The sequence below is a fragment of the Phytophthora infestans genome, genomic scaffold (assembly GCF_000142945.1).
Source record: "Phytophthora infestans T30-4 supercont1.30 genomic scaffold, whole genome shotgun sequence".
In the NCBI taxonomy this organism is placed as follows: domain Eukaryota; phylum Oomycota; class Peronosporomycetes; order Peronosporales; family Peronosporaceae; genus Phytophthora; species Phytophthora infestans.
Window position 1 is genome coordinate 558,286 of NW_003303729.1, and position 24,967 is coordinate 583,252.

The following is a 24,967-nucleotide window of genomic DNA, read 5'->3' on the forward strand; positions in this document are numbered from 1 at the left end:
CGTGGGCATGCATCTAGCGTTTCTAAGTTGTCGCTGGAACTTCGGGAGATCTGTAGATTAGATCTTCATTGTTGGGGACTTTTGGAGCCCTCGGTACACTAGATTTCAGCCACGGCACCTTCGCCCAGATTCCAGGTGTAAAACCTATAAATTGTGCTGGACACAAATTATTAATTTTGGAGACTTACCGTAAAATAAACCTCCTCCCTATTTTCTGTAACCCCTGGAAATTATCAGATTTCCTCTGCGGAACCAAGGCCGGTAACGAGGTTGCTGAAACGCATTCTGACCAATGGTCCAATGGTCCAATGGTCAGAATGCGTTTCAGTAGCCTCGTTGCCGGTGCCTCAGTGACCAAGACGAAGAAAGTAGCCTTTCCGGCGACGAAGCCAGTAGCCTTTCCGACGACCTCCTTCAACATAACTCGCCCAACTTGCTCAAAATTTTGGGGGAGGGGGTTATTAAAGAGGGGGCCACTTTTTTTTTTTTAAGGTTTTACAGTATATCAGCTGAAAGCGCTGTGGGATCTCACTTCGACTTTTCTCCTGGAAAGCAACGCGCCTGTTCTGTAACAATTAACCTTTGCGTCATGTGGCCTTCGACTCCTTCCCTTCTTGCTCTGGGGCTGCTGGCGACTCTTGCAATTGCAGTCGCCGCAGTCTCGCCAACCACCCTGACTGACGCACGATCTCTGCAACTTCACTTTACGCTCAAGCGATCTTCCATGGAGATATTTGGCCACCTCGAGTTTGACGTCTTTGCCAGCCCTGTTGTATCCGCTGGCAATTCCGCTGTTCGGTACGACGGCTACGCCAACTTCAAAGAAGGTACAACCAATCACACAATTGTGATGGTGGACGGCATTGCTTACTTCGTGACGCCGACCGCCGATGGGACGGAGACTGCGGAGTGTTCGTCTTCAAGTTCGCTCGCTTTACTCAACTACATCATTCCAGCACTAAACGGAGCAACTGCCATTTCTAGTGCGACGGTCGAAGATAAGAAAATAAACTGTTCAAGCGGAGATCTGCTCAAGCTCACCCTGGGTGACGCTATATTCGTTCTTTGCGCATCGGGCCCTGCCGGTTTTATCGTCTACGGAAGTGACCTGGACATCGAAGTCACGTACCTGGATAGTCCGGTATCCATTTCGGCACCTAAACTTAGCGAAGATGCAGCCCGTTCCTGTGAAACGATAGTAATGCCTTCATCGGTATCAGCGACAACACTAGCCTTGCTTACAGGCGAGCCCGTATCAAAGAACTGGAACACGCAAGGCCTTGCCCGTTTTCTGGGCAACTACTTTAGTTATGCACGCTAAATACTCTTGTACTAATATTACGTAGTTAATTTCGCTAGAAATAATTTTCAAATTTCTTTGAAGATCTGAATAAATGACGAATATTAGCGATGGATGATCCCATATACTAGTTCACGTAAAATTACGAAGGGTAGCGCTGTAGCTACAGATCGAGGGTTTCATCAAAAGCTAGTTTTTACTGCTCTAATATTACTAGAAAATGACTTGTATTACCAGGAAGAAGGTCTAAGAAGAAATCCTATTAACCCTTCTAGCCCCTCTGTTTATGCTGTATTATACAGCAAAAGGAATAAGCTTTCCTATAGTACATGTATGACGGCGTACCTGTGAAATTTATCTGTTTGTAGCCCCCTTCTAGCAATCGAGCCGGATTCTAGTACAATTTATGATGCTGCCAGTGAATGCAAGAGTCCTGGCTAGATCGATGGATACACCTTTGTGCAAAATCGTGAAAAATGTCTGTAGCACTCGTTACCCTTTCATACTCGATGTACGGAAGTCGTCTTGGCGATTCGCGCCAAAACTGGTGGCGTGGAGAGCGCTGCATCTACTCCGCTTTCCGCGGAGGAAACGTTTGCCCATTTGTCAAGCAAAGACTTGAGTAAACAACAAATGGGCAAAATTTCCTCCAAATTAGATCAGAAGTGAGCTACTCGTCATCTACGTCCTGCAGCTTTCTTTTCCTGAATCTAATTTTCTTTCTCATGTCCGGCGGGATGATGGTGCCATTCTTCCAGGTGATATGCCATGTCTGATGGCACGTGTCGGTGCTGCCTCGCTCCTCTCTGCGAACCTTGTTGCAGAGAGCCACGCGACCCCCAAAGGTAAGCGAGCATTCTTCACAAGAGTACGGCGTCTCGAAGCTGTGATGTTTTTATTGTCGGAATAGGCCGAACATACTTTGCATAAATACTGACGGACTTTGTTCTTGTAGGTTTCCGCATTTTTTGTCAGCACGTGCGGTTGTCCTGCCAGTGGGGTCGAAAGTAAGTTTTGGGCGTGCATGCTGCCTTGAAATCCACCTTTTGCTGCGCAAGCAGCTCCACGTGTAGCCGCGCCAAATCGTCAGCATGGGTGGGAACAGGTTTGCCTTGCTTTTTCATCACTAACTAGTGGATAATGAACTCATTGACTAATGCCATGTCAACGATACCGAAACACAGGTTCTTGTAGTAGGATCGATGGCGCAGTGCTTTCTGGATAGAATAGCGGTGAAGTCGCAGCTGATCGTGTTGGTCTACTCCTCCCATGCCTTTGTTGTAGATACGAACCAGCTCGGGGCACGCAACTTCAAGAGAGACGCCATCCCCCTAACGCTTTCGCTGAACAATAACCCGTCTCGTGCTGCATCCCGTTGCCATGAAGTTGACGATCTTTGAATCCTTCCAGCTAGCGGCGATTAACCCTGGGATCCGTGGATTATACGCGACACGGTACGCTCCGCGCTCAATTTTGTTTGCAGGTTGCTGAGGTTGCAACTGCTTTTGCTTTTTCTTACTGGGGAACTGGATCCGCTCGCTCCAGCCTTTCCGATTCACGCGTGTTGTACCTACTGTGTAGATTCCCATTCTCAGAAGGCGTTCGGCTAGCTGCACGCAGGTGTAGTAGTTGTCGGTGACGACTAGGCGCTTTCCAGGCTGCCCTCGCAACGCTTTGGTCAAGTTGCGGATCACCGCTTTCGAAATAGCTGACTCGGTGTCTTCTTTCCCGCGATAGATCTCTATTCTGTATGATTCACCATAAACACACAGCATTAGATACCATCCGCGCTCTGCTGTAGGCTACATCATAAGACGACTTACCGAAAACAGTATGCTGTATCAGAACAGCAAACCATGTAAAACTTGGTTCCCCACTTCGTTGGTTTGTCCTTCATGTAGATTCGCATCGGGTTGTATTGATGCCTGCTGCCAATCATCCCTTCATCGAAGGAAAGCGTGGAACCCATTCGGTATCCGTTTCGAAAGGTCTTCTCAATCATCTGGAGGACAGGACGCAATTTCCAAGCTTTGTCTTTCTTACGCCGGTCGTTCGCATTGTCATTGAAGTGTAGATAGCGCGTGATCTCCTCAAATCGCTTGCGAGTCATGAATTTGCCGAACGTGCCTCGTGGAATTGCCCCATTCTCAGACGTCGACCAGTGATCTCCTAGTGAACGCCGGTGGGCGCACAGTGCACGAGCTATAAGCAGTGCAATGTAGTGAACTATCTCGTGAGCTTGAAAGGGTTTCACCTTGCTCAAAGTGTCTTTGATATCCGATAACGACTGGACTCGACTATCTGGGTGTGTAAGTTGCCACTGTTGCTGACGGCGTTGCTTCTGGATAGCGACTTCATCTACCACACTCGCACGATATCGATTGGATTCCTCAGCAATTTTGGTCCACATCAACTTCGGCATGAAGTAGTAAACATGGCAAGAGGTGACTCCGCATACGTTCGCGCAGACTCCGTTGGACCCCACCGGCCATTGTACAGATCCGATGCACCATCTACTTGCAGGTCTCCACTGTGGTCTTGATCGTATACAACTCACGCAGAAGAAACCGGCCTTCAATTCCGCGTCACGGAAGAAAATCAGGATTGGCATTGTAATTTTTCTCGAAGGGGACCAGTCATCATCAGCAACATCTTCGAGAATTCGGCGTCATCTAATCCGTCATCGTTGTCGCTGAGGGCATCCTCGGCGGCATTACTTACCAAGTCCACTTCCGTGTCCATTACTTCGTGAACATAATCTTCCGTATCAATATCATCAGACTTGTCGCTCTCCGAGTCCGAGTCACAGAGATTGGGATCGGCTGCATCCGCATTTTGAGCCATTCACACTTGGACAAAGCGGAAATGAATCCATTCGAATCGTGCATGTTGAACTCTGCAACGTCATCAAATTCGGGTTCCTCACCTTTTTCCCCTTCCTCTACTGCAGCATGACCTTCTGCTGTATCAAGATGCAGAGGCAGCGTCATCGTGTTTTCTTTTGCTATATCAGACAGGATAACGCTTGAAACTTGTGCTGTAGAAGCCAGAGTAACAGGACGCACAGTCAGAGCTTGTACTGTAGCATCCCGAGTAGCCACACTTGCAGTCCGAACTTGTGCTGTAGCCGGTCGAGCAGCTGCGGTCGAGGGCCGAGCTTGTACTGTATTAGCCGAAGCAACTGGACTCGAAGCCCGAGCTTGAGTTGTACTGGCTACAGTGGTTGCCGTCGCCGTAGAGGTCGTCGTAGCTGGCACGCTCTCTTTAGCAGGCAGGGTAGTCGCTGGTGCTGTCTCCCTTTCGACGCGATCAGTTGCGGCAGAAGTGGACCTATTATCGCACGCTCCGCTGTCTGCAGGCGGTGCCGTCAATGCTGTCGACGAAGGGGACGGAGGAATAGTTCCAGCGATGACACTATACTCTAACCAGCCACGCTGTCGAGCAAACTCCAGTAGCGCTTTCTCGCCTGAGGGGACAAAACGGTTAGTAACGTTGTTGTAATCGATGCAAACTAGTGGTGCGAGCTGTACGGGTGAAGTAGTCGACGCCATCCTTTCCTTTCACGCTTCTTCCCGGGCGATCGTAGCGGTGGTCACTTCTAAGGCCGATGGAGGGCTTCGGTGTCCACCCTTGCTTGCAAAGCTCTCGCCGGAGCTGCTTGAACGTTTCTTACATGCCGTTCGACTTGGGCGGAGCGGGGCGGAGGGAGACCGAGATTTCAAATGTAGTGGGGAGGGAGCGGGATAGCGCGATCGACACAAACCTCTATCCACCCGATAGCATCCGTAGACGGGCTCCTCTAACCCCAGATCAGTAGCGACGTGCGAGAAACCAGTCACCGTTATGATTTGCAACCGACCAATACAAATTTCAGTATGCGAAAAAGTTTGATGTTTCATTGTTCGCTGCATATTAAAACCTCTTATAATACTTATGCTATATTATACAGCATACGGGACTAGAACGGTTCAAGCGATATACACACAATCCTCATTGATGTGGAATCCCAAATAGTGATATCCATCTAATTAACGAGGCTCGAGTGGACCGATAGAATACAAACCCACGTGTTCAATGTCTTGTGACGCAGCTGCTCAGGCCCAGTCGAGCGTGCACTCAGACGCGCCTTTGACAATTTTTTCGTCCGTAGTCGTGCTGAGCTACATTGACCATTACGAGCAGTGCTCGAGTGCATGCGCACTTATAAGCTGTTTGTCAGCTAAGACAAGTGCTTTTTTTGGTGCGGAGGATACCCCATTTCTCGGACGCTTTATTGGGAAGCGTGGCTTGCGGGCAGATCCTGCCAAAGTCAAGGACATCGTAGACTGGCCGGTTTTCAATAACCAAAAGGACTTACGCGAGTGGCTTGGCTTAGCCATTACTTGCATAAGTTCAGCGCATATTTCGCGGAGACAGCTCGGACATTGTCGAATCTCCTTACGAAAGATACACCGTGGTGCTGGGACGTCGGCACGACGAAGCCTTTGAGGCTGTGAAGGAGAGCCGTCTTCGGGCGCCGGTACTGGAGCCATCGAGTCCAAATCGTCCGTTTAGCGTCGCCTGCAACGCCTCCGATTTGCAATTGGGTGTGCTTCCTACAAACAGACGCCGAAGGGCGCGAGTGCGTGTTCGCGTTTGAGTCTCGCCAGCTTAAAGCTGCTACTTGCCGTGAGCTATTCCCTAGTCAAGCTCAGGTCGGCTCCAAGCCTTTTGTGGTCTTTACTTATCATGCGTCGCTATGCACTGCGGTACCTCTCAGAGAATGGCGAGATGTCACTCATTCTCCGCCGAGTATAACTTCGAGGCGAAGTACAGGTCGGGGCGGGTTAATGTAGTGTTCGACGCGCTTTCGCGCTGGACGGACTACGAGTTAGCCCGACTGACGTTGTCCATACCTGAGCTGATACGCGCAGCGTATGCACAAGATGACAAGTGCGTAGCCCTGCTATGCGCTCTTGGGAGCGAGGAGTTTAAATACGCTAAACAAGAACTGTCCGGGTGCATCGATACACTCTCGATGTGGACTAACTGTGCTGCAGCACTGACCTTAGGGACACTCCTCGGAACACGTAAACTGCGCTGTGGAGGACATCTCCCGAATCGTATGCGCCAACACTCTAGATCACGATGCTCTCACTGGTCAAGTTTGCATTGAATAACGCGGCGCGCGTCGACAAGCTTCACCCCGTTCTATGCGAACAGCTTGACGGTTCCTCGCGTCCCGCTGACGCGAAAACGCAGTGGGTCAGGGCTTAATGGGAGAGGAATAGCCGAACGGCTTGCTGATATCAGGTCTGTTGCGATTCACAAGCAAGTTGATGACTTGACCTAGCGCTATGCGTCAGGTACGCGACGGTATGGCAAAAATACAAGATGTACAGAAGGAGCACCGCTCGAGACAGACGCAATGTGAAAGGTTTTAAAGTTGGTGACCTTATTTTATTAAACACGAAGAGCCTACCTACACACGCAGTGTCTGCGGTCTTCACGACCCTACTGAGCCCTAGGTTTATCAGTTCTTTCAAGGTCATGGGCAAGAAAAGCCTGACGTATAAGCTTAACCTTGCGAAGAAGATGCGGACGCATCTGACCTTCTATGTGAGCTTGCCCAAGCCGTGCCAGGATTCTGCTACGGGGAGCACGGATGCGCTGGCGCTAGGACGAAAGGTGATGAAGCCACATATCGCGGAAATAAGTGCTCGGGATGAAGGAACCAGCGAAGCTAAGCGTGCAGCTGAGCGACGTGACGCTCCAGGTCTGATACCTGCTCATGGATCGCTCGATGAAGCTGAGCTATGACCCGCTCAAAGTCAGCAATCCTGCTGTGAATCTACTCACTGCAGTATCCCGCCGAGACCAACCGCTTAGCGGTGAGCGGGAACGTTCGCGTCATGGATGCACACGTCGATAATCTGTCCCAGCGCAAGTATCCAGCTGAGACTAACCCCCTGCTCTGCTCGACGAGCACGGTGAGCTTCTCTATACCGTGGAACGTCTTGTGACGCGGTGTCGTCGCTAGGATCGTAATCATTAGCGTGTAAAGCGGTGCTCGCAGTTGGACCAGTCAGGAAGTCGACGCTTCGCGGTTGCTGGACAAGGTCCAAGCGACTCGAAAGACGCGTGTTTGTTTCGCACAAACTTGTTTAAAATGCAAGTATCATTTAGAGGGAGCTGAAGCATTGAAGGTGGTGTGTCCCGGACTGAGTCGAGCCTCAGACCTTTGAATTTTGAAGCCGATTCTCTACCGTTATGCTTTGAGAGCGATACCCGTGGTATTTTGTGGTGGAGTAATTCTCGCAAAATCTTGCGATTTAGTTTCACACACCATGCCCCACGGACTACCCAATGACGGAGGAGTACTCTGGGTTGCTGAAGACTCACCTAGTGTACCCGTCGGTGGGGCTGGTTGCACGCTTCTGGTGAACGTGAGGGGAAGCTTGGCCTGGGCTGGTTTCGCCTTGGCGGGACGTAGGATGGTAGGGTTGCGTAGTGTGGGAATTCTCCAGGCTACGTGCCAGGTCGTTTGCCGACCTTCATCGACTTGGGATGTACTTATCACTTTAAGGGAGTTCTTGTTCCCCTCCTTGCTATACCTGACCGCTTCCTATTGCGGGGCGTTGATGGCGAGAGTGAAGATGATCGACCGGTCAAGCTGCAAACTTTAACGACTGACGGGTGTACTCGGTAGAAGTAATTTAATTACTGTGTTGGCCAATTAACTTCCCGCTACAGTCTCTAAGTCTGGTAGCGAAGACATTTGCTGCTGATAAGACACGCTAACGCTGTTAATACTTAAAGTATTTGCGTCCACTACCTTGCATAGCCTATGATCACCAAACCGGCCCTTGAAGGTCAATATCGTACTTACCCGACATAGGTACAAATCAGTCGATCTACTGAGTATATTGCGTATAGAATTGACTGCACCTTATTGATCCGTTCATGTTGATTGCGGATGCGCTCGCTGATGCGCCGTCGTCTCGCGAAGGCCTTTCAACACCCGATCGGGTTGTAACCCATCAATCAGCTTCCAACTTCTTCAGAACCAACGGGTGCTTCACCACAATCGCTCCCTGTACATAAGTCCACAGCACAAATGCTGGACTTCACACACACACGTCTCGCCCGTTCACTCTTCCCCACCAGACCCTATTCCTCATGCCTTTCCGTACGTGCTCACATTCCTCGTTCGCATCTCACCTTTCTAGTAAACATGACTACCTTCCTTGCCATGTTCTTATGCAGACGGTGGCTCCTTCGATACCGCCACTCCTTCCTCCAACGCGTCGTCGCCACCTGCATCCTGTGATATCCCCGTGGCGGTGTCGACTGTCGACCTGGCTGACTCCTTGATGGACCTCACTCGAGTACGCGCTTCTTTACAGGCTCTTGAGCAGGCTGCTGATCACGTGGAGGAGGAGGAAGGGGAGGGAGAGGGGGGGGGGGAGCTGCGGCAAAACCACGAAGCTCCGCACCGCAAAATTGTTGCCGCCCGACGGGCGTGCTGATGATCTAGACCGTCAGCTTGCGGATGCAGTCGACGCTGCGTCGCCATATGTGCTCTTTTGTCAGCACACGAGCGATTTGCACGCCTTAAAAGAACCCAACCAAAGCTACGGATCTGATAATTACTCAGAACACCTAAGATACAGTAGCAGGGTTCAGAGAATTTTGAAGTTCGGAATCTCAGCCCTATTGCTACCGTTGCCACTAAAACCTTGCGGTATGCTTGGTTTTACACTTTTTACTCAACCGAAATGTGAGGATTTTATTTTGAACGAATCATGAGGCTTGCGGAAAACCAAACATTATGATATAATATGGTGCGGAATGCGGAGTAAAACCAGCATAGATGCATGTTTAACATTTTACGGTAGGGCAAGTAGCATACAAAATCCAAGTAAATTTTCGGCACCAATAGGTTTAAATGCGAAAGGCACAGAACCGTGCCTTTTCAGCAAGAACCAACGACAGGTTCTCTTTCTCGAGCAACTATAGGACTGTTGCTATTTTAAAGTGCGAGTCCAAGAAATGAAGTTTCACATTTTGGGTTCAGTAAAATCCGCAAAAGACACGTAGACGTATTATATCGGTATTACTGGATCATACCGAATCCGTCTGAAACGAAGAACTGTTTTAAAGGCGCCAATTGGTTCCTAACCGGGACGTTCATTCAAGACGTGACGATCTGGTTCGTCACCAATCGGACATAACACGTGCGGACCTCGCTGACTCGACGCGCTGCAGGAGCGAGGAGACAACACCCGCTAGGTTGAAGCCTGTCGCCTTCGACACCACGACCTGGAACTCCGCTATGACGAGGCTGTCTCGGACTTTCAGGAGAGGATCGCGACCCTTGAGGCACAGCGGCTTGTCACCACTTCCTTCGGCGTGATCGGTCCTCCGGATGTGGCACAGCGGCTTGTCACCACTTCCTTTGGCGTGATCATTCCTCCAGATGTGGCCCAACACATTGCGGGTCTGGAGGCTTAACTTACGCAGTCGCGCTCTAGCCTACAAACAGTTAGCGGTCAGAAGGCTGCCTTGGACGTCGACCTTCACGAATCCTCCGTCTCTCATTAAGCTGCTCAGAACGAGGTGGATCGACTTTAGGCCGTGATCGCGCGCAAGAGACGCTATTTCAAAGAGCTTCGTCACATAGTCTGAGAGCAGCAGATGGTACGATTGCCGCTAATACCGCAGAGATTACCTATCTACGGGAGCCGGTCGAAACCTAGATCGGATCAAGCGGCTTCTCAGCGTAATCAAGCGAAAGCAGAGCACCCGAAAACCCGTAAGTAAGACATCAGCTCGCTGTCTTTAGTTTCACAAATGCCTTCGTTGTAGTGGATTAAGTTTTCGCAGCTCGGGGACCAATCGATCGCTTGGAGAAACGACTCTACCAAGGGGAGGCTTCGCAGAAGATTCCCGCGACCTGGAGAATGCTCATGCAACACTACGAGTAGAAATAGACAAGCTGGTGGTCGACCGAGATGCTTTGCTCCGCGAGCTCGGCGAGCGACTAGTGTAAGCTGCCAACTTAAAAAAGGATCGGGACCAAGCGCACAAACGCACGACAGACATTGCATCTTTGATTCCTTCTGCGCTAGCTTCCGCATCATCGTCCCCGTCGCCTCTAACTGCAAGCGTCCTCGAGCGTTGAGATCACCGGCAAGAGCTACTTCGCTCACGCGAGCCCGCGAGATCCTCGTTTCACTCGCTCTCTACGGGGACCACGCCGCAACACCAGGCATCGACGAATCCGATCGACGTGTTGTCCACTGCTGCTGCGAGCCAAGTTGCCGTCTCGATGTCGTCTGCTCCTCGGATAGCGACATAGATAAATTTTCGGCAACACCTTCTCAATCCCGATCTACTCGTCGCCGCCCCCGCGCCACGTCCGACTGGCCGTGACTCACACGGTCGGCTCGGTCTTCGGACCCATCCGTGAGTGACGGTCATTCCGGCAGTGTTTCGTCTCACCTTACTGCCTGTGGGTTGAGTTCCAACAGCGACAGCAGCAGCTCCCGCGGCTCAAACCTTACCGTCACTGGTTCAGGCACAGACTCTGGACGTGACGAATCTTCGGAGTCCCCGGATCGTGGCCGGGGCTTTGTTAGCTTGCCAAAGGTCTCGCTTTCGGACACAGATTTCGCATCCCTACCGGCTACTCGTGTACCTCAGACGGACTGGATCCCCGCTTATTGCGATCGCCGCTTCTTCTGGGGTCATGCGATCGCTGCCTGGTCCACGCTAGACGTCCACCAGACGTGTATCTTGGAGATGGACGTGGATATCTTTCCCAGACAGTTCACCAAACCTCTGGAGTGGTTGTTTCGTCTCCGTTGTCCGACACCCTAGCTCCATGAGTAGAGAGCAATATGGTGGACGAGGTTAGCGTGCGCTCCCTGATCGAGTCGGCTCTGTGGGAACTACTCGTCACCGAGGCCTATCCTCTCACGTTTGATGAGGATGAGTGGTTTGGGCATATAGCACATCTTCACTCGGCCGACGATGTGGAGAGCCACAGGGCATACTGGGACGCCACTCATGTCCTTCCAGTTAGCATCGCCAAACGTCGCGCCAGTCAGTACCTGGACGCCTACTACACCGGCCATAAACAGCGGCGATCCCGGGCCATGACCCGGTGGAAATCCTACCTCCAGCAGGTGTTGCTTGGAACAATTTGTGGTATCTGTGACCTCGATCTACTGCTAGAACGTATTTCCTCCATTCCCCCCACAAAGGGTGATGTTGTAGCTTGGTACCCAGGTATTAAAGACGACACCAACCTGGGCGAGCTTCTTCAAACCCTGATTATCACGGACGAGGCTGATCGCTGGCGTAATCACTACCTTGACGTGCCAGCCGACCACCCCGCGCTTGGAATTGCGCGTCTGCCAGACAAGTTCATGCCTGCTTCCCATAGTCGCGTTACGTTTTTCAACTCCAAGCCGTAGTCGCGCTGATTCCCGCGCCAGTACTGCGGGCCCAGTTGACCTAACCAATTCGTGTTCCGCTTTGTCTCTCCAGATAGCTTTGAGGGTTTCTTTCGCTCTCATCACTTGCTTTGGCATGATTCAGCTCCCTGTCGGACCTTTCCGATTGGTCGCTCATCTTCAGTCGGCCTACGGTACTTTATGAATACCACCTCTTCCTTGAAAACAGCCGCCACCCTGCCAGTCCTTCTTCCTTTCTCGCTTCTCCATAGCTGCCAGCCCACTACAGATGCTCCACCACTCATTCTTCAAGCGACTGCATTGCCCGAAACGGTGGCGAGCCGTTCGCCCTTGTTCGAAGTCTCTTAGCAATGCTCCATAGCTGAGGTTTGGTTCGTCAATCGACGAAGGTTCAGCGTAGCCCTTCCAGTATACCACATACTCGCGTAAAGCTCGACCATAGCGCAGTCGTCGACCTGTGTGTACGTCCGCGATCCGATCAGCTTCGAGCTCGTTTTCGCCAGCTCACGCTCCAAGCTTTATTCGGGCAGCGAGCTCTCGTCAGAATCCACGCAGTCTGTCGTGTTGATCGTAAGCGGAGTAATCGGACGGTCCGGATAAGCCTTGACCAGCTTCAGTTTCGTCGCGTGATAAATCGATAATAGTCGGTACTCCGTGCCCGCGGTTTCCAGGCTAGCGGCGTGTTGATCAGCCATCTCTGTCACTCTGAAAGGCCCGTGTCACATGTTTACTAGCCTCCTAGTGCAGTTTTTCTTAACCCTTCCAGTCCCGTATGCTGTACTAAACAGCAGAAGCACTATTGCAGGTTTTAATATGCAGCAAACAACGAAACATCTAAATCGCTCGCATACTGATATTTATATATTGCAAAATTAAGTCGCAAAGATCGCGTATGCGTCGTAAGCTTACATCCGGTTTGTCCCGTCTTCAGCGGCTATTGGACGGATAGAGGTATTTGCTTCGCGCTTTAGTTTCATTTCTTCTTCGGGTAGGAAAGGTTTCATTATGGCGGGCTAGTGCTGACAGCTTTGTCCATTTATGACAAGGGCTTTATTCTACGTTGGCAGTGCACAACACTACATCAAATAAATAGGTGAACTCAGGGGAGCAAAGGAGACACGGTATGGATTGCATAATTTTGATAGTCCGAAACCCAAAACTCCCCCCACGCTAATAAATGAGCATACCGTTTGCGAGGATTTTTTTTTCTATCTATAGTACATCATTAGCTTGCGAGCCAGCTAGTTGATCGAGAACGTAAATATGGTGGCCCAAAAGCAGCCATAGTGTTGGCAGAACCTCGCCTTTAGTTACTGTCTACTAGCCACCACGTAAAGTATGTTTTGGGAGCAGGCACCTGTCTATGAGGATACCGCACAAGCTACTGTCTTAGCAAAGATTATTGGGGTATCTACAGCAAAAGCTTTAGTGGTATTTGGTAGGATACAGCAGAAGCCTTCAGTGATCATACCGGTACTATGCATATTACAGCATAACAAACGGATAAACTTGGTAATGTAAGTAATACTTAATAATGTAATAAGCACCCCATGTCGACGACGTTGCGGTGTCTAAACGTCATGTAATAGCAGCACGAACACTTCCAGTTGTTATCATGCCGATCAAACTAGCGCGAGCCACTGACACAACACGATACCAGCACGCGAAGTATTTGCGCCAAAGCTTCATAAGCGTATATATTCGCCATTACGAGGCATGGTGGGCACCTTTGCAGTATCCATATCCGTCTGCAGTGAGCGCTTCGACAGGATAACTAAGGTGAGGTTTCGATGTAAATCTGCTAGCCTCCGCGGTTGCATTGGCAATAAGATTAAGAATCAACGCCATAGCTGTCGGAAGAAGATATAAGAAGCGCATGCGTACCTTGAAGCGAACGGAGGAAACTTTGCCCAATTGTTGCTGCACAAGCAAATAGATTGCCAAATGGGCAAAAGCTTCCTCCGTAAATCGGGAGTCGTGCGCCCAGTAGCTGTCTGCGTCCTCCGGTACCATTGATTTTGGCGCTTATGGCGCCGGTATCCACCCCTTATCTAATCGTATGTCGAGGGGTAGCGAATACAACAGTCCATTAGCACGACTATACATCATCTGTACCCAATACTCGAACCAATTACGAGCGTGAAATTGGACAATTCATCCTTTTTATCCGGCTCGATTGCTGTTAGAGACTACAACAGATAAATTATGCAGAGGTAGCGACTATACTTTAATCAATTTGTTTATTGTGCTGTATTATGCAGCACAACACGCGAAAATAGAAGGGCTAACACGATCCAAATATAACCATACTCGATCTGCCTTGATATCGAGGGGGCGCACCTCTTCATTGCGCTGGTCTGATCTTGCCGCATTCGCCCCCCGTAGTGCCTCATTGACATGCGTTCGTGCCTGCTGATATTGTCGCTGAATGCGGTAACGCCATCGACGCGGCTCAGCACCTCGACGCCGTGTACTGCCGAGCAGAAGCTTTGCCCCTAGGAAGATCTTGCATCCCAACCATGGATCAAGTAGAATGGCGTCTCCCCACGAATGCGATCATACGCCGTGTTGAGGTCGAACGTCAGGTGCTTCGCGTACTCATATCCAACCCTTCTGATTCGGCGACGCTATCTTCAAGGTTCTGGTTGGCGTCTGCACCATCCATTCAGTCATTCCATTGGCTTGTGGGCGTACGCCATGATGAAACGCTTCCTCTGTCCCACAATACGGCTGACTGCACGGAAGAAATCAGAAATAAAGCCTGGATCCCGATCGTGTCGGATGGCTTCGCTCGCGTCAAACCGACTAAATGCGCACTCTTCATAGTCCTCGACGAGCGTCTGTGCGGTTCTCGACGCGCTTGCCTTGGCTACATACGTATCCCTAGAGCACGCTAACCCATATGAGCAATTTCGTGCTGCCTTTGTACGACTTCGGCAGAGACGGGATGGGGTCCATCGCGATGTACTGAGTTGGGTACGTCGCCTGCAAGTTTTCTGGCGATTCCGCTTGAAGTCGACGAAAAGCAAAAACCAAAAGTATTGAGCCGGCAAGCGCGACGGGGCAACCTTTCCCCTGTCTCACAGTCCACATATCGTCCCACGTAGCGCTGCAAATGCTTGAACAGACCGCGCCAATGAAAGTGCATCGGATGTACTGGTACGTCCTTCCAATGCCCTGGTGTCCTCCTTCTAGGCTTGTGTGGTGCCGATAAAGTACGTCTTGTTGTAGGTCTTCCGGCACTACCATCTTCGCCACTTTATCGCAATCAGCATTATTTCCCTTTAAGAACGGGCATAGAAGAATAGCCCGCTCTCGTCGACTTTATTCATCGGCGATTTTCCACAGGTGCGAGCCTCACCGGCACTCAGTGTCTCCGAGCCACCAGACAGGTACGTCCTGCGATCCGTGATCCACTTCTCTTCATCTTGCGCTTGCCGGATTCAATCTGTTCTCATGGGCTGTATGATGTATGTCTGTAGCACTTCTGAAGTGCTTTCCAGACGCGATCGTGATCGTGTCCCGACCGCTACGCGTACAGTTGGCGTCTCGTCCTTGGGGGACAGCAGCTCCGGCAGTCGGTTGAGGACGATCAGACTTGCTCGGTCGGCCTCCGAGGTAATCACTGGGCTTTCTTGCTGCTATAACTCGTTGCTGGCTAGCCGATCCGCGCTATGACCCCCTTCTCGTTTGACGTACAGGAACTCGTGAGACGGCCACGTCTTTACTTGATCTAGTGCTCGTCGTCGAAGCGGCGTCAGTCCGGGTGCCTTACACTCGATCTCGTTGCGCATTTGACGGATAACCAGGTAGGAATCTCTGCAAATGATCACGCGCATACCGGACAGTAGATAGAAACCTAGAAGCAATCCTTAATATTTCACCTCGTTCACCGTCATATCAGCCTGATACTGCGATTGCGCCGCCATGACGGCCCACTCAGGTAACTTCCACACAACAGCACTACAGGCGCCGGTGTAGTACCACCACTTTTAGCTCGTGCTAATCCATCGAAGCTTACAGCTAACGCTTCTTCGTCTTGCTCGGCAGTAGGTGGGATCAATATGACCGGGTGCCTTGGCTCCTTTTTCGACGCGATCGACGTCAGAATCGAGTCAACATTTTTGTGGGACGTAATACTCGCTGCAAGTGTACTCAATATTTCGTCTTCTCTTAAGCCTTGTGATCATCAGCGTCAACGGTAACAAGATCGCTGCCCAATTGCCCAGTCGACCTTGTAGACCAGATGATCGGAGCAACCACAAAAGCGTCAAGTATCTCGTCCATACCTTGCTCGTCCCTTTTACCATCATCATATGGCAGACATCCAAGATTCGGAGTAGGGCCAACACTTTCTTTTCGACAGTGCCACATTCGTCAGTCTGGACTTCCCGTCCCCCTTGGAGATCCGAAGGTTCCGTACAGCGCGTCATCTAATAGTATTTGGTAGATCTGTGGCGCGTTTTAGCCTAAAGAGCGTACGCAGCTATTCGAACAATCCAAACGGCGCGATGAAGGCGGATATTGTCCGAGCACGTTCGGTCATTTGTACAACCTAGAACCCGTTAGCCATATTCTGTGAGCTGCACCAGAGCACCTTGTCCAGATCTTCAAGTAGATCGTTGACCATCGACATGGGGTACACCATAAGACATGTGAAGCCGCACACAAGGCGATGGTCTATGTATAGTCTGAAATCAACACCATGCTTCTTGATTATCACCACGATTGGAGACGCCCAAGGCGAAGTGGACACTCGAATGATCTTCGCGGCCAGCTAACCCTTGATCAGTTCCGAGATTTTTTTTTCAAAACTGGGGCGCGATCTTGCGAGCTCGTTGGGCCATTGGTGTGGCGTCCCCAACGTCAATATCATAGTAGACACCTCGCGCAGCTGGCGCCAGCGCGTTACCTTTGAGGATCAGCAGCTGCTGGCAACACCAGATGATTTGCCTCAGTCATTCGAAGTCGTCCGATGCACTCTCCCTAGCACCTTCGATTCAAATATTCTCAAGTTGCACCGCTTGTGTCGTCGTATTCACTTCCGGCAGAATAGCCATCTGATTCTCGAGATCTTCGGCAAAGCGATCGCTCCTATACAAATACACACATGCTCGTCTTCGACGCCACGTCCTAGTGCTGCAACCTCCGGCGCCTATGGACGTTTGTCCTCCGCCTGACGGATACTCAGTTGCCGATCGAACTTATTTTGGGTGTTGTCCGGTATACCGTCCGCCATATCTGCTTCGTCAGCATTGACAGCTTTCGCAATCTGTTTTGGTGTCGATTCGGTCAGCGTCCCAAGGACTGCGTTGCTGACCTCCTGAGTTCCCACCATGGCGGCCGTCGCGACCTGGCCGATTCCAATGGGCTGATCAACAGGGCGTCGCACGACTCCCATCAGCTGATTTGTTCTCCGGGCCGTTCGACAAGCGGCCCGGTCGATGCTTTGACGTGTTACTTAATCAGATAGATCGGCTACGTCCGTGGATGTATGGAGCACTAAGTTCGGCCACTCGGCTTATCGCCGCGATCAGACTGAGACAAAACCTTGTCGTCTAGGTACACGATCTCCTGCTGACCATACTCCCAAATGGGCGTGAGCTGGTACACACATCGTACGGTCACCGACATTTGTTATCCACAGGAACTGCCGCTTGTCGGGTCCCGAGAACACACTAGGGATTCACGAATAGCCCACCGTGTCTCCGATGACTTGGATCTCAAAAAAATCTCCTCGAACGCGGCGGTCTCCACGATCTGCATCCGTTCCAGGTCGATCCACCGCAGATAGTTTCTGTTTAGTGACCGACGGCCCAACAGCTGAATGCGAGCTTCATCTGGTAGACGCAGCGTTACGTCGACCAGATCTAGCCGGGTTCCTGCAGGTACCATGAATGTTATGCCAAGGATGGCATCCTGGCCCGACATTTTACCAGCCAAAACATCAAAGCAGTACATCAATGATTCAGCCAGCATAACCTAGACCTTGATACGCCCACCTTTTACCTACACGCCATCTCTAATACCAACGCACTCTTGTTGTTGACTTTCGTCCACACAGCACACAGCCTTACGAGCAAAGGCAGCGTCCAAGATGGACACCTCGGCACTACATCCCACGAGTAGATTCGCCTTTTCATTGTTAATTTTCCTGAGGGCTTGGCTTGCTTAAACCACGTTTTCGGTGCGTGATGCTTCCAGTATCAACACATCTCTCCAGGCAGCAGATCGAGGGCCATGATCATGTCAGCCCTCGCAAACTCATCAGTTTTTCGAAGGCTTGCAACAACAGCGGTATGCTTCCCATGAGTATCCCATGTATTGTCGATCCGGCTCTTCCGCTCACTAACTTCAGGCTGTCTTTAGATGTGTGCATAGAGGCAGAGTTTGTAGCGCGCATGGGTATATTCGCACAGTGTAGACGCCAGATTTGTCGCGATTTAGCACTTCGGTTAGTCGTGCTTTGCACTCGATACTCCGAACCGTACGATTTGTTTGATTATTTTTGCTTAAAGCTCCACCCATGTGTACAGATGAACGTTTTTTGCGTAAAACAGGAGAGCCTCCTCAAACAGGTGCGGCTCCATTCCCGTTCGAGCAGCGCATCTGTCAACCTCTCGGTTCTAGTCGCACACAGAGCTACTTCTTCGTAGCTTGTAAATCTGATAGGTTTCCCTTTATACCTACAACACACATTACCGTTAGAAATATACGACACAATAAACGAAACTCTCATATCTTACCGCTGCAATGCAACCTCAAACTCTTTCCACGATGCGAGTCCGCCGTCAAAGGGGGTAATGTAATCTTGAACGTAGGTTGTGCACGCAAAAATGTTTCTTGACCTCTCTGGGCTGAGACAGGCGGAGATCGCGTGTCCAGGACGGCACCAAATGCACGCACGGTAGAGAGATGGCGGCGCTCGACGACTGTGCAAAGCAGCGGAGCGGAGGTTGCAGCGCAATGTGACGGCGTGGGGCCTACTGATCGAGGCCTGATCGAGGGAGCGAAAGAAGAATGGCTGGCGCTGAACGGTTTGATTTTGTTTTTAAAAATAGAAATACGCATAATACCTTTAATAGGGATAAGACCGGTAAATAGACCTTTGTGCCCAAAAACGAGGTGATCATAGCCACTTCCCTATCGGCTCTCCACTTCCTATCGGACTAACAATTGTCTGGAAAAGAATAAAACCGATTCTTCAAAAAATAAATACCAGTAGAAAGATGACATTGTTACACTAGATATATTTGTGGAGCCATTGGATTTAATCCTTTTACTGACAATGGCTGATCCAAAATTTAATGTTTTCTAGGAGAACGAATTTTAAAATGACTACTATCAAGATGTTCCACTTTACATAGGACTTTACAAAAGTATTAGCGTGCATAACAGACGTCGCAAACGTAATTTTCCGGTTAACCGTACCCGTCCGAAAGCCCTGGTCATCGAGTTTCGGATGGCCATGAGGACCTTTCGGACAACCATGGCTACCCCAAATTAGAGATCGGTTAACCGAAAATTACGTGTGATTTATGTAAAGAATACAAAAAGGTGAAATACCATGTTCTTATTCAATATTTCCGCTTAAAATAAGCTGACACACCGCCTTCTCTCGGTTAAATACGCGAGTCGATCGTAGCGAACAGCGAAATTGCCAGCGGATACAACAGGGTTGGTGAAGACGTCAAACTCGAGGTAGCCATACATTTTCAAGGAAGATCGCCTGAGTGTAAAGTGAATCGTGCGTCGGTCAGGGTGGTAGCCAAGACTGCGGTGGCTGCATTTGCAAGAGTCGCCAGCGGTCGACTCAGCATCATCTTTAAAAATGCACCAATACCGTGTAGTAATAAAACCATTTTGCCTGCGCTCCAGTGGGCAAAAACATTTTTTTTGGCCTCGCGTACCGAAGTGAAGCGATGAATGTGTTATTATAGATTTCATCCTACAATTACCAAGTGACGTACGCCTTGGCTACATAATGAAATTTAAATACTTTTACAACGCGCGACAAAATCTTTCGGACACTTACATTTTTATCGATAGCTTGGCTTCTAGAACGAGTTGAGGCATGATATTTAGATATGTTTAGCCAATCCGATAAGTCTATAGCTGGCATGTGACCCGGAGCTAGAATTCCGAGTATGTCGGTAGGCTGGCATACAAGGAGCTAAAAATTGGGCTGCCACACGATTCTCGGAAATTTTTTTATCTTTTTTTGATTAAGGGCAAGAATGATTGTCCTAAGCGATCATCTAATCAATCTCCTTTCTGACTTCATTTTAGTAAGGTACGCGGACCACCCATCGCTGACAAAAAGTGAGGGAGGATCAACGGCCTCCACGAAGCAAACGTGGGGGTGAGAGAGATCGGTCGCCGCCTCAAGAGGTCGCCGGACGGCGTGAGCTACGTACTGCGCACTGAAGACAAGCGCGCGGCAAAGCCTGGTGGGTCGAAGAGCCTCACCGACCACCAGATTCGGCAGGTCGTACGTGGGGCTGCCACGGAAAACTATTCGGCAGCGCAGCTGAAGGCTACGTATGGGCTAGAATGCTCAGTTCGTACCGTTCAGAGGCTGTTGTCTACGGTTTAAGTTCTAGTCTAATCAAAGATGGACAGAGCGCCCCCACTCACACAGGAGCACATGGATGCACGCTTAGAGCTCGCTGAAAGGCCTTCATTTGCAGCCCAGAAGGAGATTGTTTGCCCTATAATTATTTTTTCTGATGAGAAAAAATTTAATCTAGATGGGCCTGATGGCTATAAACATTATTGGAGGGACCTTAGACGTCCTGCTCGGCGTTCTTTGATGCGCCAAAATGGAGGAGGATCGCTAATGGTGTGGGGCGCGTTTGGCGCTAAGGGTAAGTCGGAATTGGTTGTTCTGGAGGGGCGCCAGAAGTCGTCGAACTACATCTACACGGTGTCTGAGTACATGCTTCCGTTCGCACACGCTAAATGTAATACAGACTTTGTGTACATGCAAGACAATGCGTCTATTCACGCTTCCTACGAATTCATGGGGCTCTTCAAAGAGCAAGGGGTGACGGTGCTCGACTGGCCTGCAAGTTCCCCAGGCCTGAACCCAATCGAGAACGTGTGAGCAATCCCCGCATGAAAGGTGTACAGTAATGGCAAGCAGTATGCGTCTGTACCTGAGCTAACAGCTGCTATGAAGGCTGCATGGGATTCGGTTACGATGGACGAGTTGATGAAGTTGATGGACTCGATGCCATCGCGCTGCTTTGAGGTAGCACGAAAGAACGGTGATAAGACGCATTACTGATTGGTTATCGCTTAGGACACTCATTCTTGCCCTTACTAAAATAAGAAAAAAAAATTGTCCGAAAATCGTGTCGCAGCCCAATTTTTAGTTCCTTGTACTGTATGCCCGCCTACCGACATACTCGGAAATCAAGCTCCGTGTCACATGCTAGCTATAGACCTATTGGATTGTCTAAACATATCAAATAGCACGTCTCAACTCGCTCTAGAAGCCAAGCTATAAATAAAAATGTAAGTGTCCGAAAGATTTGTCGCGCAGTGTATCATATTGTTTATTCGCGATTAAAATATTATAATATGTTTTGTGCCATCGCTTGCTGATCGCTTCGATGTCCGCTCATGCTTATGGTAACCAAATACCAAATAACAATTTTTTTTTATAGTAGTAGTACAATTTTGATATTTAATACAAATAGTAGCTTATTTTTTTCAAAAGGTAACATAATATTTGAAAATAATCCGGAGATGTGAAAGATATTAGATACAATATGATACTTCACGATATTTCCCACTGAAGTACGTTTCTTGCCCAAACACTTGCAGTTGTTTAATGTCGATAGAGCGAAATCAAGGTATTTGTTCTTGTTCTCTACAAATAGCCTTGTCCACATCGTCGTCTAATATATATATATACTATATTTAAACCTGCAGCCTGTGATGCTAGATTAATGCTCTCAGCTGTGCCAACACACGACGCCAACCTTGCCGTCACTCTTACAATTGTCCCGGACTCCATCCCCCTCACGGTTGATTAGTACTACTTCAGCTAGTCCAACGTTAACGACACCTGGTTGGTGGATTTAAACCGATTGCGCAATATTTGGAAAATATAAATTCGTAATTAACTAATATTAGGTTGATACGTAATAATAATATCATTTTGTCTTAGAATAAAATATTAGGTGGTACATGTATTTTTAAATTAACTGGTCTACAGGTGAAATTTTCACAATATTAACTTCACCGATTTTAAGGTTACCATTAACCCCTCGTGATTGTACGTGTACTACGGTAATCAAGCGAGCTGTCTTCATGATTACGTTAAAGACGGCTCGCGTGATTGCCGTGGTACCGAGGACTTCAACGCCGTTATTGAATGATTCACTAAAAGCCCACCGAGTCGGTGGCCGACAAAGTAGTTTTTAACCACAGCAGCTGCGCCCAGATTCCAAGTGTACATCATGTGAGTCACTGGGAAGAAGTCCTTCAAGGACCCCGCTTTTGTCTCCCAGATCTCACTTCGACTATTTTTCCTGGAAAGCAACGGGCCTATTCTGTGGCAATCAACATTTGCGTCATGTGGCCGTCGACTCCTCGCCTTCTTGCTCTGGGGATGCCAGACTGGGGAAACGTAAAATACTTGGTTGACTGATCCTCAGCAGCTGTAAAATAATTTTAATTAAAATTTAATTATTCATGGTGTTGAAGACTTCAAGCATTTCACTAATTCCGATGTTTGTTTCATATTTACTAACTTGATGTTCGAAGGCTCAAACTCCAATACTGTGTTAATCGCCGCCGCCCTTAGGCAACGCCGAACTCGATGGGTGACGGTGCCAACGCTGCTTTATGGAAGGCTTCCAGGGAGTGGAAGGAATGGCCGGCAATTTGCCGGGCGGCAACTTTACTGACAGCGAGGCTGACTGTCAGTCTGATACTGTCAACCTCTGTGTTTGCAATACAACCCTTCCGTATTTCAGAAATCCAAATTATTGAGGTTGACTATTAGCTAGTAAGTTAGCTAATAGCAACAGCTTTGCGTCTCGGTGTCAATTGCCTCTCAATGAGGCTCATCGCTGTACAGTACTACATGTAAAATAACCTGCTACACATATCGACGGAAGATATGGCCTATATGACTGTACCTGTCGCACTGTTGAATTTTTGCAAACGAATCGCTTTGGATAGGCCCCAGAGTCTCACTGTTATAAAATCTCGAGTTTTTGTTTCCCGCCTGCAACTCGGCTTGTTTTTGGAATGTCGTGAATAGTGGCCTCTACGTATTAGTAATATAACCCCTCTCGTAGTACCGGTCACCCTAACACGTAGCAGTTTTGTATGTTCTTAAGGTTACATGTACTGGGGCAGATTCTTTATCAGGCTACGCTCTGAGGCATCCAATGTGGATTCTTACGGTACATCCAACAGACAAAACCACGTGATGAAAACTTTGTTTCCATCACGTGGGCAACGACACGCACACAGGCCCCTCTCAGTGAGAGTCTCACAAGTGCAATCCCGCCAAATCATAGAGATTCGTGCGAAGCTCTTTTGTCCTTCGAGCGCTTACCAAGATGCCAAGCTCGAGTCCTCTCGACTCACTTTTCAATTCCCCTCGTGACAAGTATCAAGTTTGACGCTCCAAGTCGACATGTGGGTCCTCAAGTCTCCGCATCGATTCCTCGCCTTCGCTCTTATCACGCTGTTCGCACTAACAGCCATGATGACATCCGCCAACCAACAAGTCGAGCCGACCCACCGTCGACTTGCAACTCTCGCCGACGCACCCTCTCTGCGACTCCAGTTCACACTCAAGCGACCCACCATGAACGTCTACGGACAGACGCAATTCTATGTCTTCGCCAACCCCATCGTGTCCTCTGACAACACCTCCGTGCTCTACGATGGCTACACCGCATTTATGGACGGCACCACCGACTACACCTTGATGCTGGTGAACGGCGTCGCCTACTTCGTGACTTCCCAAGTTGGTGATGCGAGCAGCGCTTCCGCGCAGTGTTTGTCCTCAAGTCTGTTACCTCCTATTAACGACATCGTGTCGGCACTCAATGATGCCACCGCCATCTCGAGTGCGGCAGCCGGTAATGACACGATCACGTGTGCAAGTGGTAACCTCTTCCAAGCTACCCTCGGTGATGCAAACTTCGTCATTTGCTCGTCCGTGTCGGATGGCTTTACCATCTACGGCAGTGATCTGGACATCAGTGTCGAGTATTTGGACAGTCCGGTTGATATCACTGCCCCAACGGTGAGCGGTGATGCAGCGCTGTCCTGCGAGACTGTCGTGACGCCTACGTCCGTGTCGGAAACCGCGGTCGCTCTGTTAACCGGCCAGACCATTCCGTCGTCGATTCGGCGTAATCTGCAGTCAGGGTCGACGATAACGCTGGCAGCTTCGTCTTGCGCGTGCAAGTCAACTCGACGCCCGTGCATCTTCTTCCACGGTCTTGGTCAGACCTCTGAGCAGAGTACGCTCCAGACGAAGTCTAGCTACTTTGGTGATCTTTCGAAAAAGGCTCCTTGCTGCTCGTCCATCAAGTACGCTCAGTTGAACACGGCGAGCAACTCGTGGACTGACGCTACACTTCAGCAAAAGGTGTGTGACTTCGCTCTTTCCGCTAGCAGTACGAGCAGTTCGTCGTCAAAGACTATTGCGGACACCATCATTGTCACACACTCTATGGGCGGCCTCATGGTGGCTGGTGCTGGCGAATGGGCGATGCAAATTCGCATCAAGCACTACATGGGTGAGTTTGAGCGCCCCAATGACTGGAAGTATGGGCTCTGACTATTTGCAGGACGCTTGCAGTGGAAGCAACGGTTTCCTGCAGGCCGTAGCAAACCTCATCGGTCGGTGCCCTGCTAACAACGGTGTCCTCGGGATGGCGTATCAGAACGAGGCGCGCAGCACCTCAGCTCTGAACTCGGCGTATGTCGCGGCTCAATCTGCTTTCCGCTCAAATGTCGACGCTGCGTTGTGCAGCGACGACTACTCGGGTTTGCTTTCAACGGATCAAGTTGTGTACAAACTGGGGGGCTCCTTGATTCCTCATAAATCTTCACAAAATGACGGAATCGTCGAGTACAAGAGCTGCGCTGGGGGGCTATCCACGTCCAAATTCGGTAGCAATTATGCCGATACGTTCTACGTGACAGGTCTGAACCATGCCGACACGTC

General features: G+C 49.8%; 2 protein-coding genes across 2 annotated transcripts; both read left to right on the forward strand.

Moving 5' to 3' along the window:
* Positions 1 to 724: 724 nt before the first annotated feature.
* PITG_13781 (uncharacterized protein) lies at positions 725 to 1,321 on the forward strand (the record flags this gene model as incomplete). Its single annotated transcript, XM_002899429.1, has 1 exon — positions 725 to 1,321. The coding sequence occupies one exon, from the start codon at positions 725 to 727 to the stop codon at positions 1,319 to 1,321; it is 597 nt and encodes a 198-aa protein (XP_002899475.1).
* Positions 1,322 to 23,419: 22,098 nt separating this feature from the next.
* On the forward strand, positions 23,420 to 24,577 carry PITG_13783 (uncharacterized protein; the record flags this gene model as incomplete). Its single annotated transcript, XM_002899430.1, has 1 exon — positions 23,420 to 24,577. The coding sequence occupies one exon, from the start codon at positions 23,420 to 23,422 to the stop codon at positions 24,575 to 24,577; it is 1,158 nt and encodes a 385-aa protein (XP_002899476.1).
* Positions 24,578 to 24,967: the final 390 nt, after the last annotated feature.